A 22287-nucleotide genomic window follows, 5' to 3' on the forward strand; every position below is an offset into this window, starting at 1 on the left:
ATCACTTGTGCTTAAGCCTCTCTGCCTAGGAGAGGATACCTGACTGTCATGTATTTCTCTAGCTTATAATTAATCCTGATTGCCTGAAATAAGGGCTGGGTGTTCCCTAGTCAGAGGCAGGACAAAGTCAGGAGGTATAGATTTCAGCAGCCAATGAAATGATCCATACACCCCCCCTGAGCCAAGCCAATAGTGTGGTGAAACGTCTGTTGCTATGTGGAAAGGAGCCAATCATGTGATGACACATCATCTGCCTTTGTATGAATGTACAATAAAAGAGGGCCCTGAGGTGTGCTCAGTCCTCTTTCCCTGCCTGCCATGAAAGCTGCCTGATGCGCCTTCAATGCCTCCATATTCTACATCTGGTGACCCCGACGTGATGATAAACTCTCTGCTCATTCGGCTGGACATAGCTTAGGTACGTACCGATCAACAGATTTGCAATCGTAAGTATTTTTTAGTATTTTTAAAGTATTTTTCAGCAAGTTTGTTCCCCACATTCGTGAGCATGGGAAGTGATTTGTCTGTACAGCAAAGGCTACATGCTAGGGAGCTGCAGAAAATCATCAAGAATCATTATTTCATCACCAGAATGAAAAAAGCACAAGTCAGCCTGGGGGACTTAGAAAAATTAATAAGTGAAATAGCTTGTCGTTGCCCTTGGTACTCAGAGGCGGGAACTCTGAATATCCAGGACTGGTCCCCAGAGCTCCCATAAAGCAATTATTATTTTGGCAAAAATGTACAGAGGCCATAGAACACATAGAAAAAAAAAGTTTCAAGACAGCATTTCCAAACCATGTGCTTTTAGAAGCAGGTAGACTCAATCAGAATACCCTTCCCCCATCTTATGCTCAATCTCCCTCAGAGACAGCAAATTCTTTGTATCAGCTCTCCATACCCACACCCAAGCCCATTCACACTTCTCCGCCTTCTTTAGAAAAGCAGTCCTTGAGCACAATTGAACCACAACCTGGCCTGGGTGGGGTGATTAGCATTGAATTTCAGCAGAAACAGCAAAAGGAAAGCCTTACAGAAAAAATCATCAAGAAGGACTTCAAGCCTTTCTCATCACAGAAAAGACCCATGAACTAGGGGGGACAGAATATGAAATAGAACATCTGGGGACACACACTCACAAGGCACCGTCCCCTACCATGGCTCCTGTGGCTTCCTCTGCGTCCACCTCAGAGAAAAGGCCCCAGGAAACTGAAAACACTGAGGTCAGAAAAACTAGCCTCCCTCCATCTTGCCTGCAAGCCCTTCCCCCACGAACCACCAACTCCCTGTACCCCCATTTGCCATTGCCTGAGACAGTCATTGATTCTGCATCACCAATTTGTCCAGGTAAATTACCATCTCAAACCGCTGCTCCCGGTAACAATTTATGTGCCGCGGTCAGCATGGGATTTCACCTAGAACATGGAAATCTCACAAGGGAGGAATTATTGGAAGGGATTCAAGCCTTTTCCATTACAGAAAGGAACAAAGAACTAGGTGGGGCAGCAATAGAGTTGAGTGCCGCCCGGAGTGCCATGAGCAGTGGCTATGCCCCCAGGTCTTCAAAGAAATCAGCGTATAAGACCTTGGGCCAAGCAGCTGCACTGCTGCGTTACAAGCAAAGAAAATATCAATATGAAAAAAATGATTTAATTAGACACTTCAATGACCTATTGCAGACCTGATTAAACAGAGTAATTGAACAAACAGGACAGATTTGGAAAAAATGTTTTCTCTTAGTCTTTGAATTCAGTTACAAAAAATCTGCATACTTTGAGAGTATTTCCCCCACAGAAAGTGTATGCAGAGCCTTATGTTAAAACTGTACTGAAATTTGATTTTCACATTTCATGTGAAAATTTCCCTTTTGCAAAGTTTATTTGGCTCACATTTAAAATGACTCCATTTCTCTGAGATTTAAGTTTATAGCTTGAATTGCCAGTGCACAGAACTTGTATTCTTATTGTAATTTTCCCTATAGGAGAAAAATAGTATCTGTCTGCAAGAAATCAGCAAGTCCACAAGAAATTAGCAAATCCTTGCCAGCCATTGTCTCTGGATGATGCAATCTAGATTGTTAAACAATGCTGTCTCATCAGTCCCTATTGACTGCTGAGCTCCATCCCTGACATCGTAGCCAAGCCACTAGCAGATATCATTAATCGCTCTCTCGCCCAAGGCCAAGTTCCCAATCAACTCAAGTCTGCAAGGCTCAAAACTCTCCTCAAAAAACCCAACCTTCCCACAACAGATCCGGCTAACTACAGACCTATAGCAAACCTTCCTATGTTAGCCAAAATTATGGAGAAAGTGGTTAACCGACAACTTTCGGAATTCCTCGATGACAACAATATCCTCACCAATAACCAATTTGGATTCCGGAAGAATAAGAACACCGAATCTCTATTAACTACTCTAGCTGACACCATCATCTTCAATCTTGAAAAAGGCCATCCTTGCCTCCTCGCACTCCTGGATCTGTCAGCGGCGTTCGACACCGTGAATCACACCAGCTTACTACAACGACTCACAGATATCGGCATCACAGGAGCAGCGTTCAACTGGTTTAAATCCTTCCTAGAGAACAGAACATACAGAGTCAAAATAAATAACAAGGAATCTCATCCCATCCAAGCCAATATGGGAGTACCACAGGGATCCTCACTCTCCCCCACCCTCTTCAACATTTATCTTCTCCCACTCTGTCACCTACTCTCCAACCTCAAGCTTACCCATTTCCTATACGCGGATGACATTCAAATTATCATCCCCATAACGGACACCTTACACAAGACCATGGCCTTCTGGAATAAATGCCTCTCATCCATCAACGAGCTGTTAAGCAGCCTCAACCTGGTTCTGAACACCAACAAAACAGAAATCCTGATAATAGCACCGGAAAAACATACCGCGCAGACCTCAAGCAATTCTCCAGACATCTCAGGATACACCACCTCACCACAAGTCAGAGATCTGGGTGTGATATTAGATGACAGATACAACCTCAATAAATTCGTCAACAACACCACCCAAAGAATGCTTCTTTAAATTACAAGTTTTAAAGAAACTAAAGCCACTTCTACGCTACAGAGACTTCAGCACAGTACTCCAAGCCATCATTCTCCCAAAACTAGACTATTGCAATTCACTTCTGCTGGGACTTCCTGCATGCTCTACCAAACCCCTCCAGATGGTGCTGAATGCCACAGCAAGAATTCTCACCAACGCCAAAAAAAGAGACCACATCACCCCGATCCTCCAGCACCTTCACTGGCAGCCCATTAAATACAGGATACAGTTCAAAAGCAGCATGATGATGCATAAAGCCCTTCATAGCATATCCCCACTCAACTTAACCTTCAAGCTGCAACTACATACTTCGGACAAGCCGACTAGAAGTGCATACCAAAACAGAATGATTACTCAGCCCGCAAAATCCTCGCTGAGAAAACGCGCTCTATCAACCGCGGGCCCGTCCCTCTGGAATTCCCTACCACCAGACCTCCGCCTGGAGCCGTGCCATACCACTTTTAAGGCGAAATTAAAGACTTGGCTCTTCCTGCAAGCATTCCCAGAGAGCTAAGAATTAACTTATATAACAACCCATAACAACCCTGTCCTTTGGTTCTAATGTATTATTCTCTGCACTATTTATTTTAATTAAGATTTATATTGCCTTTTTATTTATTTTTTATTTTTTATTTGTTTAAAGTTGAAACTAGTTAGTTGGTTCGCTTATTCTTATTAGATCAAGTTCTGATTTGTTCCATGTAAACTGCCACACGGCAGTAGTTATTACCGTTTAACTGTGAACCGGAGTGATATGTATTGTATACATGAACTCCCGGTATATAAAATCCATAAATAAATAAATAAATTGGTTCATTGAATGAAGTTCTCTGCTCTGTTTGTTTTCTTTTGAGAAACACCTCCCCCTCTTACTAACTCTTGGTAGCTATTCATGGGGGGGGGGGGGGGGAGGGAGAACTTTTGAAAAGAAAAAAACTGGACTTAGTACTGCAGTTTCTCTCCCTAGTTTCTATATGTTATAACTCAGACAGATCAGATCTCCTGCTGATCCAAATCTTTTCCCTCAACCTTCAATGCATTCCTACACTAGCCCTTCATCTGTTGTTAATCTTTTTAATACTTTCAAACTTCTTTAATACTGAACTGAGATTACTGAACAGCGTGTTTAATTTCCTATTCTAATAATTATAAGAAGAAATTGTATTCTGATATTCCACATTGAAAGTAAGCTCAGAGTATTATTGATTGCAACCTGGAACAATAGTTGCAATCTATAAAGTAATGATGGTGTCTCCACTAGGAGGCGCTATGCTATTCTACCAGTTATATTATATTATTGTTTTAATAATTCTGTTGTATAATAGTTTTTATTTTTCAGATCTGCGGTCCTCATATCTTAAGGAAACTTCAGTTTTATTTTCTTTTTCACAAATTTTTACAGAATTCTGAACCTTAAAATTTTTACTGACAGAGGTTTGCGGACATATAAAGCAATCCCTCCCAAACCTTTTCTTGCAAATCCAAATTGATTTTATTAAATTGAATGATAGAATTGATTCTCCAAAGTTAAAAAAGTAAAAACTTCACTTTAATCCTTACCTTAGTAAATTTTTTGCTGTATGCCAGTTTTTAATATTTTCCAGATTGACAGCCTTCCTGCCATGAGGAGATGTGAAGATGAACACTTTGCAGCTTATTTTAACAATTTTCAAACATTTTTCTAACACCTTTTGACTTTTGATTTTTGATCCTTGATCTATTTTTGTTTTTGATACCTTTTTGGTAAGATTTTTAGCTCATATTATGTGTTATCTGTTGTCTGTCTTGATGTCAAGAAGACTATGAATGAATATTTGCAGGATGGATGAATATGTGTCAGTTTTGTGTAAATTAATACTTGCAGGATGAATGAATATGTGTCAGTCTTGTGTAACATATGTTTAATATGTCTGACATACTTGTCATTTGTGATTCAGCTTACTGCAAATGACTTTTCCTTTAAATGATTAATTTACATTTATGCTATTTCACTGAATGAAAATTGATCACTGCATAAAAATTTTTTGATAATGGGGTTACCCTCTGTTCTGAAAACTAATAATGGCTCTATTTACTGCAGCCATTCCTTTGCATGAATTTTGTCAATAATTGAACATTAAATACTTATTTGGCATCCCCTACAACACCACAGGGCAAGCCATTGTGGAGAGAGCCAATCATACCCTTAAGAGCTCTTTACAAAACAAAAACAAAAAGGAGGGAATGCCCCTGGACTTCCCCCTAAACAGGACTGGCTGAACAAAGTATTGTTTACTATTAAATCATCCAAACATATCAAATTCAAATAAGACCACAGCCATGAGTAATCATTATGGGACTAGGGTTAGTCACCCACAGCCATCAGTTTTGTATAGAATATTTAATGTCTGGTACGGTCCCGTTCCCTTAAAATGGGGAACGAGGATATGCTTTTCTGCTTACTCCCACAGGTCCACTTTGGGTGGGTTCCAAGCCGTTATATCAAGCCGTGGAAAGATGGAAAGGTGTCCAGGTCTACAGGACCCGCTCACCAACTTCTCCCTGAGCCTCCACAGCCCTCAGAAGGACAGAGAGTGGACTCCTTGCAAAAAGCAGCACCACATGACCTGGGGACAGATCAAGGCCCTATCTGACCAATCTGCACAACTCTTAGAACAGCAAGGCCTTGAGAAAACTCCAGAGAACTTATTAGCTGCCTTTTCTTGCCTGAATGCCAACTCATTAACAATTGTGTTCTGCATCCTCCTCCTTTGCCTTATTTCTCCAGCAATGGCGATTTCAGAACAAGGACTCTGACAGGACAACATGTACATCCTCGATGCACAGAACTTTTCACACCTGTTGAATCGAACAGACTGTTGGATCTGCATACACATGCCAACCCAAGCCTGCGGAGAACTACTGATGCATGCTGTACCATTTAACCTTACAGTATGGACTAATTATCCTTTACAGAGAGGTGTTTTCATTAACTCTCCAGTTAATAATACCATACTACACATTGGTAGCCTTATTCAAGAGACTGCCGCTCTTTGTTGGGACTATTGATACAGGGGATGGGAAGGGGATTCAGGTGGGAAATATCCATGTTGTAGCCGAACCATTGTATTAGAAGAAGTCATGATCAGGTCGTACTCTAATGTAACAGCATACCCTGAATTCCAAGAAAAAATCACAGAATACTTGCATAGCTATACCACATATGTATGCAATTGGCAGATTTCAGGATGTGCAGTGGGAGACCCAAGCAGGTGCAGAAAGTATAGAGGGGACGAGGGATTTACCCTTTGTAGTTATATAACCCAAATGATATGAATTACAGAGACCTACACATCCTAGATAACTGGACTACTGCCCTATTTAATCAGACAGTCCATGCATTAAAACTACTCACAACAGAAGTTTCTCAGATTAGAGAAGTAGCATTACAGAACAACTATACATTAGACACTAATTTAGCCTTAAAGGGTGGTGTTTGTGCATTAATTGGATCTCATTGCTGTGTGTACATATCAGTTTATAAAGCAAACCTCACACATACCATAGAGCAGATAGAAACCATGGTTGCTGATGCACCACTTTCAGACAGAATACCAACTTCTCCATGGGACTGGCTATGGTCTTGGCTCCCTGATATTTCTGGTCTCAAAAGGGTGATTTCTATTATAATTACTGTAATTGTCTTCATTATATGCCTGTGATGCTGTATTCAGTGCATACCCAACCCTCATATCCATATTGAAACCTTGCTCTCAGCCCAGATACAAAGATGTCTTGTATACTGCTTAATAGGGAATCCTGAGCCCTGCAGCCGTTGGCACACCACGCTGCACCAGCTCTGGGTGATGTGGAGATTCAGGAGCTCATCGGCAGCTGGCACACCACGCCGAATCAGCTTTTTTCCCTCCATATCCCCCTTTTCCTATTTCCAGCCCATACCAAGACATAACAGATTTCAGTAAGGGTCTAAAGCTTTATTGAGCTGCCTAAACAAAAACAGAAAGGGTGAGATGTGGGAAATATGAGCTTTGTCAGCAAGCCATGTCAGGGTTTTACACTATCTTCCCTTCTCCCTGGCCTTGCACTGAATAAAAGCATCACTTGTGCTTAAGCCTCTCTGCCTAGGAGAGGATACCTGACTGTCATGTATTTCTCTAGCTTATAATTAATCCTGATTGCCTGAAATAAGGGCTGGGTGTTCCCTAGTCAGAGGCAGGACAAAGTCCGGAGGTAATAGATTTCAGCAGCCAATGAAATGATCCATACACCCCCCCTGAGCCAAGCCAATAGTGTGGTGAAACGTCTGTTGCTATGTGGAAAGGAGCCAATCATGTGATGACACATCATCTGCCTTTGTATGAATGTACAATAAAAGAGGGCCCTGAGGTGTGCTCAGTCCTCTTTCCCTGCCTGCCATGAAAGCTGCCTGATGCGCCTTCAATGCCTCCATATTCTACACAAAATAAAGTAAACAAACCGGTAACCGATCCAAGATGGCTGATAGCAAACACACAACAAGGTGGAATCGGTAAATGGACTTTATTGAATCTTGCCCGCCCGACTCTGGCCGAGTTTCGCTTATACAAGCTGCTTCAGGGGCTATTTCAAACAAATAAAACATGTAAAAGAGACATACAAACATATATACTGTATCAACAATTAAATTGTAATACAAAATATCATAAAAATATTAAATAATATAAAATGAATTAAAATAGAGTAAATAATAAACATATTGAACTATAACATAAAGACATAGACATGTATCTTAAATGTTTGTATGTATGTATTAATCACTATACATTGTAAACTATACATTGTAAACTATACATTGTAAACCAATTGTACATTTGAGTGTACAAATGACAATGCAACACAAAATAAAATAAGCAAAGGGAGTGTTTGTGTATATCTTTATAAATCTACCTTTTGAACGATATAAATTATATGTATATTCAATATGAAAAAAAGGAAAAAATGGAAAAACTAAAAAAAAAAGGGGGGGGGGGCATTTTTTCCTTTTTTTCATATTGAATATACATATAATTTATATCGTTCAAAAGGTAGATTTATAAAGATATACACAAACACTCCCTTTGCTTATTTTATTTTGTGTTGCATTGTCATTTGTACACTCAAATGTACAATTGGTTTACAGGAATACAATATAGTGATTAATACATACATACAAACATTTAAGATACATGTCTATGTCTTTATGTTATAGTGCAATATTTTTATTATTTACTCTATTTTAATTCATTTTATATTATTTAATATTTTTATGATATTTTGTATTACAATTTAATTGTTGATACAGTATATATGTTTGTATGTCTCTTTTACATGTTTTATTTGTTTGAAATAGCCCCTGAAGCAGCTTGTATAAGCGAAACTCGGCCAGAGTCGGGCGGGCAAGATTCAATAAAGTCCATTTACCGATTCCACCTTGTTGTGTGTTTGCTATCAGCCAAAATAAAGTAAAAAATCCACCAAAATCTTGGACTGATGCTATTTTTCAATGGAACAGACAAGGTATTGGCATGAAACTTGCTCATTTACATGTGAGCGGTGCCGACTTTTCCATGTCGTACGTATTTTTGAGCAGCATCCTGTCCTACCTTGAAATATGATGCTGCCATTCAATAACTCCAAACTGTCAGCTACAGCATTATACTCTCCCACTTTTATTTCATTGCCATCTGCAGGGAAACAAGATAGATAGGTTATTTAGAATCATATACATGGGATGTATTGGGATCTTTTCATCTAGCTGGCAGATATGATAACTGAAATGAAGGAGATGTGTGAGGTGAAAGATATGAAGAGGGTAGTTATATAGGGTAAGAGAGAATGCCAGGGGAAGACAAGACAGACAGGGCATGAACTGTATTAGATCACAACTACATATTGATATCCAAAAGATAAATGGATAAAGATTTATAACTGTTCCTTCCTACAGGGCCTATCAATTCTCTGGGTCACTTCTGAGAATCACATTAAAATGAATCAGAAAGAACAAACTAACATAAGTCCTCATTTAACCTTCCCACAGTTAAATATATAATGCAAAACATTCTGAATGCATTTACAAACTTAAAAGGAATGAACGTTAAATTCACTTGCAGAAAAATCAAATTAGAATTATGTTGCATCTTAATTAAGACAATGCTATCACATGTTTATTTTATTTATATTTTTTAAACATCTATCATGAAAGCCCAAGGCGATGTACAGACAAAACTGGATGCACCATACAATCTAAATCTAAATATTTCAGAAAGATACATTCAGCAGGGTAGTTCCTATAGAATAAGAAGGGCAAGCATATCTAAATAATTATTTTATTCATTTGTTTTGAAGAAGTCTTAAATATTACAGTAAGGGTAATGATAGAAATGTCATTCAGTCAAAAAAAATAATTACACATAAGCAACTTCTCTATCAAAAGACCTAGTTCAAACTGACAAAATATTCTAATTAAACAATAAGTCTTTCCATTGTGATCATTAGACCAATAAGGACCAGAAGAGATAATCAATTAAATTTAAATTACAAATTTGTATTCCTCATTTATTGGCAGTCAACTTGAACAAAACAGATCACATTATCATAACATTTCCAAAAAACCAATATAACAATCAGAACATAATAAATATAAAACATCATCATAACATAATACTTAGGCAGTAATTCTGTGAAAATCTACATACATTTGAAGGCAATTCAGTGCATTCTTTATGTCACTTTCCAATGGTGAAGCACATATATTTATTTATTTACTTATTTATTTATTTAAAATCATTTATCGCCTATCAGAAAATATGTTCCTAAGTGATTTACAACATAATTCAAAACATAATATATAGAATTACAAAACACATAGGATCAAAATACATAAAAACATCCTCAATACTTCTGGGCAAATGTTTTAATTCCTCTCCACCAGGACCTTCTATTTACTAAACAATTTCATTCATCAAGCAGGTTTTTAAAACTTTCCTGAATTTCAAAAGATCTACCTATACTCTCAGACTAAGCGGTAAGTTGTTCCAGAGATTGCATACTTTTCCTTTGAAAATTATCCCACCAAAACTACCCACATACAATTATGGCTGCGCAGATTTTTTTCACATAATTACAAAATACTTTTGAAATGCAGAGAAGTACAAAGCACTTCTCAATCCTAGCCCCGGGAAGGTCTCTGCTCACTTCGGGATAACATACGTGCTATATGTGCATACTTTAACCTGCTGAGAGGTTGGGAAATATTCCTATGAATATTCCATGGAAAAGGCTTTTATAAAATAGCCCACCTGATATGCAGGTAAAATTACATGCATAGAGCCTCAATTGTGCTTACGTTTACCCATATTGAGTAGATGAGTTCCTGTTGGCAAAGCTAGGAAGGTTCTGCACATGCTTTAGCATTTTCAAAAATATGACGGTAACTTTCAAACTGGCGTGTAGGCACATATTGGCGTAAATACGTTGCCCTGTGCCCAGGGATGTGCGCATGTCATAAAATAGCCTGGCTGTGTGCACATCTGCACCAGATTGTATGTTGGTGCGTGGAAATGCTGCTTCTACTGTGTAAATCAGGGGATTTTAAAAAGGACGTGAGCCAACAATATTTCTAGTTTTACCAGTTTTGTCCCCAGTTTGCCCAATTAAGAGATAGGACTCCAACTCCACCAGTTAAACCTGACTCTTAAAACCACGCAGATCTACCCTATTTTTCTTTTCTTTTTTTAACTTACTTGTCATCCATAGCAGGAGTAAATTTACATGCAGATTGCATAGTTATGTGCACATCTCAGATTCATGGCCCAAAATGCCCATTCCCCACGCAGATCATGCCAACGCCTCGCTCCTTTTTTAAATCTAATGGGCCAGATTTTATAATCTATGCGCGGGTGTAGATTTGTGCACGCAATCCGGCAAATCTACACCCGATTTAATAACATGCGCATGCAGCCGCGTGCATGTTATAAAATCCAGGGTCAGCACACGCAAAGGGGTGCACACTTGTGCACCTTGCACGCGCCGAGCCCTAAGGGAGCCCTGATGGCTTTTCCCATTCCCTCCGAGGCCGCTCTGAAATCAGAGCGGCCTCAGAGGGAACTTTCCTTCCACCCACCCCCACCTTCCCCCCCCTTCCCCTATCTAACCCGGCCACCAGCCCTATCTAAATCCCCCCTCTACCTTTCTTGGATTATTTATGCCTGCGTCCGAGCAGGCGTAGGTTGTGCGCACCGGCCAAGTGGCAGCACGCGATCCCTGGGCCCAGCGGCAGTGGCGAGGCCTCTGGCCAAGCCCACACCCCTCCCACGCCCGTCCCTATGCAAAATAGGCTCGGCGCACAGGAGGGTTTTAAAAGGGTTATGTGCATAACCCTTTTAAAATCCACCCCTATATGTGCACGCTCAGATAGATAAGCACATATCTCAGCAGCTTTTAAAATGCACTCGGCATGCCCGAGCCAAACATATTTGCACATACCTTAATTAATGAGCATATTGGGCTTTTAAATTTCACCTTTTGGTGTATACATTTTCTCAAAAAAATTCTGCGCACAAATTGGCAGGTATAATTGAGTGCGGGTAGTTTTGGTGTGATAATTCTCAAAGTGAATGCATAGAATTTGCTTTGAAAATTAGTCTAACTTATGCACGTATTTCATTTAAAATTTAGGTAGACTATTACAAAATTTGCACTTAAGAGGGAAATATTCAAAGCCCATTATGTGGGTAAAGTCACATTTTACTTTAGGAAGTGGGAACACTGAATATTGACCAATCTGTCTGTGGGTAAAAGTATGTGTATTGTTCAATACGCATACCACTACCCTTGGAGTGAAGAGGCGTGGAGCTGCATACATAAATTTGATCATTCAACCCTATTTACCTAGTTTCTGACTGAAAAATTACCTACAGAAAAAACAGCCACATTCCCCCAGGAATAATAACCAAAGCAAAGCCTGTACAAGCTTTTAGTTTGCTTATTGGTGAAAACCCCTCAAATAAAAGTACCCATGGAGTTTGCAACAATGTAGGCAATTTTGCTTATTGCCTCTTAAATGCTCTGCACTCACAGCTGGGGAAAATAAGGAACTCCCACGAAAGACCTTACTGCTATCATGAAAACAGAATATACAGACTTCAATATTTACCTCAGCATAGAGGTGACCATTCATTATCTTCTTAAAACAAAAAGTTATTCTGTAGATACTTCCGCTATAAACAAAGGGACGGTAACTTTCAAACTGGCATGGAGACGCACATTGGCATGCATGCACTGGCGCGTGCCCAGGGACACAGCAATTTTATAACTTGCACACGCCCATGTGCACCCAATTTTAAATGGGCGTGCGCCTAAGTTTGTAAATGCTCCTTCTACTGTGTAAGTCAGGGAATTTTAAAAGGAACTCACGTCCACATCATTGCCAGTTTCATCAGTTCATCCATCATAAGAACATAAGAACATAAGAACATGCCATACTGGGTCACACCAAGGGTCCATCAAGCCCAGCATCCTGTTTCCAACAGTGGCCAATCCAGGCCATAAGAACCTGGCAAGTACCCAAAAACTAAGTCTATTCCATGTTACCATTGTTAATCGCAGTGGCTATTCTCTAAGGGGCAGATTTTAAAAAATTGTGTGAGCGCGTACTTTTGTTCGTGCAGCAGGCGCGAACAAAAGTATGCTGGATTTTATAAGATACACGCGTAGCCGCGAGTATCTTATAAAATCCGGGGTCGGCGCGCGCAAGGGGGTGCACATTTGTGCAACCTGCGCGCGCCGAGCCCAGCGCGCGCTGCCTGTTCCCTCCGAGGCCGCTCCGATTTCGGAGCGGCCTCGGAAGGAACTTTCCTTTGCCCTCCCTTCCCCTACCTACCCCACCCACCCGGCCCTATCTAAAACCCCCCCCCTTACCTTTGTCGGCAAAGTTACGCCTGCTGAAAGCAGGCGTAACTTTGCGCGCATCGCTGGCAGCCCCGCTCCGTCCTCCGGTCCTGGCTGGTCCGGAGGCCTCGACCATGCCCCCAGGGCCGGTGCCACGCCCCCGAAACGCCCCCGAAACGCCACGTCGTTTAGGGAACGCCCCCTGGACATGCCCCCTCCCTCCCCTTTTCGAAAGCCCCGGGACTTTCACGCGTCCCGGGGCTTTACGCGCGCCGGCATCCTATGCAAAATAGGCGCGCCGGCGCACGTGGGCCTTTTAAAATCCGCCCCTAAGTGAACTTAATAGCAGGAAATGGACTTCTCCTCCAAGAACTTAGCCTATCCTTTTTTAAAACACAGCTATACTAACAGCACTAACCACATCCTCTGGCAACAAATTCCAGAGTTTAATTGTGCATTGAGTAAAAAAGAACTTTCTCCGATTAGTTTTAAATGTGCCCCATGCTAACTTCATGGAGTGCCCCCAAGTCTTTCTACTATCCGAAAGAGTAAATAGCCAATTCACATCTACCCGTTCTAGACCTCTCATAATTTTAAACATCTCTATCATATCCCCCCTGAGCCGTCTCTTCTCCAAGCTGAAAAGTCCTAACCTCTTTAGTCTTTCCTCATAGGGGAGCTGTTCCATTCCCCTTATCATTTTGGTAGCCCTTCTCTGTACCTTCTCAATCGCAATTATATCTTTTTTGAGATGCGGCAACCAGAATTGTACACAGTATTCAAGGTGCGGTCTCACCATGGAGCGATACAGAGGCATTATGACATTTTCCGTTTTATTCACCATTCCCTTCCTAATAATTCCCAAGATTCTGTTTGCTTTTTTGACTGCTGCAGTACACTGACCCGACGACATCAATTCACCCAGTTATAAGATAGGTCCTCCAAAGCCCCCCGATCCGAAATAGCTGTTATTTTTTTCAGATTTATACCTCCTCCATAACAGAAGTAAATGTATGCAGCAGGGGACCTGAGTGCATAGGTGGATACATGCACATCTCTTGGCCTCGCCCCAGAATGCCAATGCCCTGCCTTGACCATGTCCATGCCCCACCCCTTTTTGAAACTCAATGTGATAAATGCACAGGCCAAGATGTGCACACATCTCCGAGTTCTGAAAATAGGGTGGGCGTATGTAAGCCTGAATTGTGTGCACATCCCCTAATTGATGCACATGCCAGGCTTTTAAAATTCATCTTTAAGTTACTAGGAAATGAGGAAAGAGAAGTTTTTTTTTTGGTTTTTTTTTTTTTTATGGAACTGCTGGTCAAATGAGCCATTGAACATGGACCTGATGGAGGAATAGCCTAATGGCTAGAGCAATGGATTAAGAACCAAGGTAGTCAGGCTCAAATCCCACTGCTACAATTTGGCAAGTCACTTCACACACCATTGCTTCAGGTACAAAAGATTATGAGCCCTTTGGGGATAGGGAAATACCTACAATACCTAAATATTTGAAGTACTGAAAAGCAGAATATAAAATAAATGAGAGTAATGTTATTTTCTTGGTGGCTTTCAATGAATGATGGCCAATTATGGAGCTCCTTTCATTGAAAAAACTGAGTAAGATAAAATTAAGAGGCAGTTCTTCAAAGAAGGGCCATAGAAATATAAAACATGATGGCAGTTAAGGACCATAAAGCCTATCTAATCTGCCCAATTTAATTCCAGTAGTTTTACCGTAAGCTCCAAACTGATCTGTCTTCACCTTCATTTTTCTGCAACTAAAGATCCTGTGCTTATATCGTGCCTTTTTGAATTCTGTTACTGCTCTTCTCTCCATTAGCTTCTCTGTTACTGAAAAGCTATTCCATGTATCTACCTCTTTTACCTCGGAGAAATATTTTCTGCTGTTACTCTTAAATGTACCTTTCAGCCTTATATGATAAACTCTTCTAGAATTTTCTTTCCACCAAGAAATGTTTGCTTCTTGTTCATCATTTTACCTTTGAATGCCTCTACTATATACAACCATTACATCTCTAGAGCAGCGCTTCTCAACCGGTGTGTCGCGACACACTAGTGTGTCGCCAAACACCGCCAGGTGTGTCGCGTCTCCCGGTGTCCCACTACCCCGTTCTACTTTCCTTTTGCCTTTTTCCAGCTCACGCGGGCCAATTGGAAGCCTTCGTTCTTCCTATCCCCATTACACAATGGGAAGCCTCCTTCATTCTGCCTGCCCCCGCTCAGGCCAATCGGAAGCCTCCTCCCTACCAGTGGGAGTAGGAAGAAGGGAGGAAGCCTTTGATTGGCCGGTGAGGCAGGCAGGGAGGAATTTTGAACTCTGACGAAGCAAGATCGCGCAGTGAAGAGGAAACCCGACCCCCGACGAAGCAAAGCCGCCATGGGAGCCCATTCCCATGGCGGCGAAGAGGAGACCTGACCCCGACAAAGCAAGGCCGCCACAGCCTGTGGCGGCGAAGAGGAAACCCGACCGAGGCCACCACGGGAGCCCATTCCCGCGGTGGCGAAAAAAGAAGGCCCGCCGGAGTAAAGCCGCGGCGGAACTGGAGCCCATCCCTGCAGCGAAGGAAGAAGAAGTTTTTGGTGAGAGCGGGTGCGTCTGTGTGCGTGGATGAGTGCCTGGGTGAGAGCGGGTGCGTCTGTGTGTGTGAATGAGTGCCTGGGTGAGAGCGGGTGCGTCTGTGTGCGTGAATGAGTGCCTGGGTGAGAGCGGGTGCGTCTGTGTGCGTGAATGAGTGCCTGGGTGAGAGCGGGTGCGTCTGTGTGCGTGGATGAGTGCCTGGGTGAGAGCGGGTGCGTCTCTGTGCGTGGATGAGTGCCTGGGTGAGAGCGGGTGCGTCTGTGTGCGTGGATGAGTGCCTGGGTGAGAGCGGGTGCGTCTGTGTGCGTGAATGAATGCCTGGGTGAGAGCGGGTGCGTCTGTGTCCGTGAATGAGTGCCTGGGTGAGAGCGGGTGCGTCTGTGTCCGTGAATGAATGCCTGGGTGAGAGCGGGTGCGTCTGTGTGCATGGATGAGTGCCTGGGTGAGAGCGGGTGCGTCTGTGTGCGTGGATGAGTGCCTGGGTGAGAGCGGGTTGCGTCTGGTGTGCGTGGATGAGTGCCTGGCTGAAAGCTGGTGTGAATGGGTGCCTGGGTGAGAGGTGGTGTGTGTGGGTGTGAATGGGTGCCTGGGTGAGAGCTGGTGTGTCTGTGTGTGAATGGGTGCCTGGGTGAGAGGTGGTGTGTCTGTGTGTGAATGGGTGCCTGGGTGAGAGGTGGTGTGTCTGTGTGTGAATGGGTGCCTGGTTGAGAGCTGGTGTGAATGGGAGCCTGGTTGAGAGCTGGTGTGAATGGGTGCCTGGTTGAGAGCTGGTGTGAATGGAAGCCTGGGTGAGAACTGGTGTGAATGGGTGCCTGGGTGAGAGCTGGTGTGAATGGGTGCCTGGGTGAGAGCTGGTGTGTCTGTGTGTGAATGAGTGCCTGGGTGAGAGCTGGGGTGTCTGTGTGTGAATGGAAGCCTGGGTGAGAGGTGGTTTGTGTGGGTGTGAATGGGTGCTTGGGTGAGAGCTGGTGTGTGTGGGTGTGAATGGGTGCTTGGGTGAGAGCTGGTGTGTGGTGGGTGTGAATGGAAGCCTGGGTGAGAGCTGGTGTGGGTGTGAGAGCATTTGTGTGTGATTGAGAGCTTGTATATTAGAGACCATGAGTGTGATTGAGAGAGAGACTGGTCAGGGAGGTGAGAGAGACCGAGACTGTTCGTGGGGTCTAATTGGAGTTATGTGTGTGAGTGACTGGTTGTGGGCGCTAAGGAAGAGGACTGTGAGGACAGAGCTTCAGCAGCCCTTGCTGCTTCCTGTGAGTGCTATTGGCCTGGAAGGGAAAGGAGTAGGAGAGTTGCTGGAGAGGGTAAGAAAAGGTGGCTTTTTAAATTTATTTTTCTTGATTGCCATTTAATTATTGGGTATTATGCGATGTCTGCTGTTTTGAATATTTTATTGATATTTGGACGTGTGTTAATAATTTTTATGAGTTTTTAATTGTTGGATATTATTCTGTTCAGCAGCTGTTTTGTAACATTTTTAGTATAGCTTTACAATTATTTCTGTGTGGGGCTCTATAGCAGTTTGGCTTATTCTGTTTTCCCAATAAGAAATGTATTAGTGTTTAGGGCCTGGTTTTAATAGTTGTATTTCTTAGATAGGGTTGTTACTGGTTGAGTGTGTTCCATAATACAGGTGTATCTTTGTGCGGGTTAGTTTGTGTGCATTATTGCAGATCCTGGGACTGTTAGGTGCTATATTTCTCTTCCATTTCTCTAGGTTTGCACTGCATGCAGAGTGGCTTTTTTGGTTTTCCATTCCAGTTTCTGTCTCCATATTTATAATGTGTGGTCTTCTGTACTTGGTGAAGGGTCAGTTCTGGGTGTGTGACAGAGGTGAGATATTTTACTAGCATGTAGGCTTTTGTATCAATCTTATTTGTTGTGTTTTCTCAATAGGATATGCATTAGTGGTAAATTACTGTCTTTTCATAAGAAGGGCTATTGTGCCTGGTAGTAAAGGGAGTTTGTTTTGCTTTTACTGAGATGTCATCAGAACCAGAATATCTTTTTTTGTATGGCGAGTTGTACAGGGTAATGCCCTAGATCTGCTCTGCACTCATTGTGGGGGGTTGAGGGGATTCCTGTGGATGCAGAGTGCATGTTTACATTTAGCCCCGTGACGGTCACATGCTCAGTGTGTCACGCATGTGAGAACCATCTGTCAGGTGTGTCCCGGCCAAAAAAAGGTTGAGAATCACTGCTCTAGAGTATAGATACTTAGGTCCTTAAGTCTCAATTCATAGGACTTTTGGTGCAGATTTTGCATTACTTTGGTAGCCCTTCTCTGGATTACCACCACTCTCTGTCCTTTCCAAGGTATGGTCTCTAGGATTGTATAAATACTATAGGTGAGAGATCACCAAGGAGGCATTATCACTTCCTTCATTCTACTGGTTATGCATCTCCCTATCCATGCTAGCATTCCTATGGCTTTAGCTACTACCTTATGTTACCTTCATGTAATCAGATATGATCACTCTGAGTTTTTCTCCTTCTGGTACCCATTAGTACCTCACATACTGCTCTCTTGGATTTCTGCATGCCAAAAACATGACTGCACTTGTTTTGCATTGAAACTTAAGTTCAAGAAAATTACTGCTTCACAATCTTTCTGTTTATTCCCAGTGGCTGTCCACGACTGTTACAGATCTTAATATCAACTGCAAAAAGACAAACCTTTCCTGCTATTTCTTTCCCGTCTATCGCAATCTCTCTTGCAAAAATAAAGAGCACAAACAGGCCTAGGAAAGGTTCCTGAGGCACTCCACTAATTACCCTTCTTTTCTCAGAGTGAATATCATTACCACCACCCTGTGTTATCTATCATGCAACTAATTTCTAATTCAAAAAGTGCCCACTCAGTTAAATCTTTTCTTTTATCAGGCTGTGAAATTTTAAAACTAAAAGCTCTTCTTGCAACAATGTAACAGTTTAGAATGTTAAAAATTAGAAAACATCTTGCCCTATGCTTGGGGATGCCATGCCATCCCCAATAAAGACAAACATATTTTAGCTACAAACAGTTGTAATGCACTTCTGGATAAGGTAATTATTGCCAATTACATTTCAAGGTCATTAGCAGAAAAAAAAGTGTGGCTATACAGTGACAAATAGTGCATAGCTGGTACAATCACTATTGCCAGTGTTAACTAGTTTCCCCTCCAACCTTTCTCCTATAAAATCATAAACATGCATAATCACATGGTAAGTTTATTCAGTACTTTATATCCCAAGATAAGAGTACTTTACAAAAAACTATACTATACTAAATTCATCTACCTTTGAATTCTATTGTCAACTATGCCTGAATTTTAACCTGAGAACACTGAGAGGAGAGGATCACCTTGCTTGTTGCTGAAAGGAATCAGTAAGTTTTTGCTTGGGACATTGTCTTTTTAAAAAGTATTGGGGCAAAGTTAACTATTTGGGAATATTATTTAGTGTGTTTGTGCCTTTAATAGAAAGGCAGTGAATAAACAAGTTAGACTGTTTGTATTTTTAAATAGTCAATAAGGTAGCTAGTAAGCAGTAGGTAGTGTTAGACTGTATTTTTAAATAGTCAGTCAATAAGGTAGCTAGTAAGCAGTAGGTAGTGTGTTTATTTTTAAAAGTCTGAAGAACTGAGTGTTTGTATTTAATACAAACTGAGTATTTGTATTGAAAAAAAAAAACACAAACCCCCCACCCCCCCCCAAAAAAAAAAAGTAGCCAGAAGCTAGAAATAAGCTAGGAGCAGTGTTTACCTAAGTAAAAAAGTTGAATAGTTCAGCTCAGTTACTCACCTTGGAAAGGTGTTGAGGTAGTGTGATTGGGTTTGAATAGAGACCAACATTTGTTAATCAAGAGAACAGTGAGTCACTCTGGCTGACTAACTGAAGTTAGACTGTTTGTATTTCCCAAGCCTGCCACCCCTCACCCACCCACCCCTAGCTCATCCCTTAATTTATAGGCAGGTGCCACTTTCACCCCCCCCAAAAAAAAAACATTAACAAAAACTTTATTGAGAATTCGATCAGACCCCGGTAGGCCACTACCAGACACATAGTGAATTCACTAATACATTTAAAGGACATTAGACACATTCCTACTCCCATAACAACCTAAAACTTAACTAGGAACTGATCAAAGGAGAAAGCCGACAGTTGCTCAGCAGCGCATGGTTCTGAGAGAGGTATCTTCAAAGGATACTAATGATGCATTCGAATTAGGGCATCCTGACAGTGAGGTTCCAATAATAAGAAAAGTAGTCCAAGTGCCTGTAACTAAAAACTCACCTGAGCTAAAAAATTCTAACTTATCCCTATCAATTAAAAAGCCGAATGAAAATACAAACAAAAAACAAACTTTGAAATGTCTGTATGCTAATGCCAGAAGTCTAAGAAGTAAGATGGGAGAATTAGAATGTATAGCAGTCAGTGATGGCATAGACTTAATTGGCATCTCAGAGACATGGTGGAAAGAGGATAACCAATGGGACAGTGCTATACCGGGATACAAATTATATCGCAATGACAGAGAGGAGCACCCGGGAGGAGGTGAGGCGCTTTATGTCCGGGATGGCATAGAGTCCAACAGGATAAACATCCTGCATGAGACTAAATACTAGGGATGTGAATCGTATTTGACGATTTAAAAAAATTGTCAGATAATTTTTAAATCATCAAAAATCGTTAGAGTGCGATACAATACAAATTCCCCCGATTTATCGTCAAAAATCGTTAAATCGCGCACGGGAATTATTTGGGGGGAGGGCGGGAAAACCGGCACACCAAAACAACCCCTAAACCCACCCCGACCTTTTAAAACCAATCCCTTAACCTCCCGAACCCCCCCAAAATGTTTAAATTACCTGGTGGTCCAGTGGAGGAGGTCCCGGCGCGATCTCCCGCTCTCGGGCCATCGGCGCCATTTTGGCTGCCACTAATATAAATGGCGCCGATGGCCCGATAAAAAAAACCCCACCCGACCCTTTAAAACCAATCCCTTACCCTCCCCCACCCTCCCGAACCCCCCCCAAAATGTTAAATTACCTGGTGGTCCAGTGGGGGGGGGGGTCCCGGCACAATCTCCCGCTCTCGGGCCATTGGCGCCATTTTGGCTGCCACTAATATAAATGGCGCCGATGGAGGGGGCGCTCTCGTGCGACGCACAAGATGGCTGCCTGAGTCTAAGGCTCTGTGAGTCCCCGTTCCGTTTCTTATCATTTATACTGGACCTCCACTTTTTTTATCATCTGTTTGAGGACTGTTTGATGATTAAAACATGGCAGCGCCGAAACCAGGTAAAATTGAAGCGGCATTTGCAGCCTCAGCCGGAACGAAGCGATCTAAACAAGATCCCCCTACGCCATACAAGGCGCCTACTGCAAAAAACATGGCTTCTGCGGAACTGGTATTAGCCGAATTAAAACAGCTTAAAGACTTGATACAGTTAAATATCGATACTACCGCAGCTATACACACGGATCTCCAAATACTGACAACTCGCATGGACTGCTTCCAAACAAAACTCAATGATGCTGAGTCGCAGATCTCAACTATACTTTTAACAACTGTGCCATTACCCAGCTTAACAAAAGAGATGGAACAACTTAAATTGGATTTTGAAGATCTCTCCAATCAGAATCGTAGAAACAATATTCGAATATTAGGGATCCCAGAAAGCGCAGAAGGGGCGGATTGTTTACAATTCCTGGTAAAGTTCATTCCTACCTTATTGCAGATTTCTTTTGACCAACCGTTTGATCTAGAGAAGGCCCATAGGATACCATCGCGGCCTCTTAAAAACTCTAAGTTTCCCAGGCCAATGATACTAAAGATTTTACGTTATCCACAAGTCCTTCAGATCTTTGCTGTGGCGCGTAGCAAAGCACCTCTTACTTATCAGGGACACACTATTCTTTTTGTCCCTGACCTGGCAAAGTCTACTGCCCTAGAACGTAAAACATTGCTGGCGCTACAGCCTCGCTTACAGGCTTTGGGAGCTCGATACGGATTATTGTACCCAGCACAAATGAGAGTCACACATAATAATCAAACCAAAATGTTCCACAACCCCTCAAGATTTAGAGATTTTCTTCTCTCTTCGGAATCGGAAGCAGCTATGGTAACCTGAAGTTAAGCACCGTTGCTTTCTGTCTTGTTTTTTCACTTACCTAGCTATCATGGAACTTCTCTTGTTTACCCATAATTTGATGGGCTGCTGATCGTGCCAAAACGATCTCGTAACGCCTTGATGTTTACTCAAGTTTGATAAACAGAATTTTTGATTTTCCTCTTTAAGTTCATTTTTGGTCCACAAGTGTTCAGGATCAATCACGGAATGGGGGACTTGGGGGCTATTGGGCTTGCCCCGAGGCTCTTTATTTTCCTGATAGACAGCTTTATGCTGTCATGGCAAGGTTTGCCTCTGCGATTTTTTTTTTACTAGTTTGGTTTTATTTTTTTCACTCTTATTGATAAATCTCAATCAACATTGGATATTTTTGGTTCTACCTTTTTATTTACATTCTTTGTATATTTCATAACTCAGACGGGAGATGGCAGAAGAGCATTCTAAGTTCCTGATATGGTGCTTGGATACCTTATGGCATCCAGCATTTCTTCATTCACACTGACGTCTTTAAATGTCAATGGCTTCTCCCATCCGATTAAACGGAAAAAGGTCCTGGCCTACCTTAAAACTCTTCATACGGATGTAGCTCTGCTACA

General features: G+C 42.0%; 1 protein-coding gene across 1 annotated transcript in view; it reads right to left on the reverse strand.

The window, feature by feature from the left end:
- GABBR2 (gamma-aminobutyric acid type B receptor subunit 2) overlaps positions 1-22287 on the reverse strand; it is a 2655237-nt gene that overhangs the window by 598164 nt on the left and 2034786 nt on the right. The window contains 1 exon segment of the mRNA XM_029587103.1: positions 8691-8771. Within this exon segment, the coding sequence (XP_029442963.1) occupies positions 8691-8771 (81 nt within the window).

Source organism: Rhinatrema bivittatum, chromosome 2, assembly GCF_901001135.1.
Source record: "Rhinatrema bivittatum chromosome 2, aRhiBiv1.1, whole genome shotgun sequence".
In the NCBI taxonomy this organism is placed as follows: domain Eukaryota; kingdom Metazoa; phylum Chordata; class Amphibia; order Gymnophiona; family Rhinatrematidae; genus Rhinatrema; species Rhinatrema bivittatum.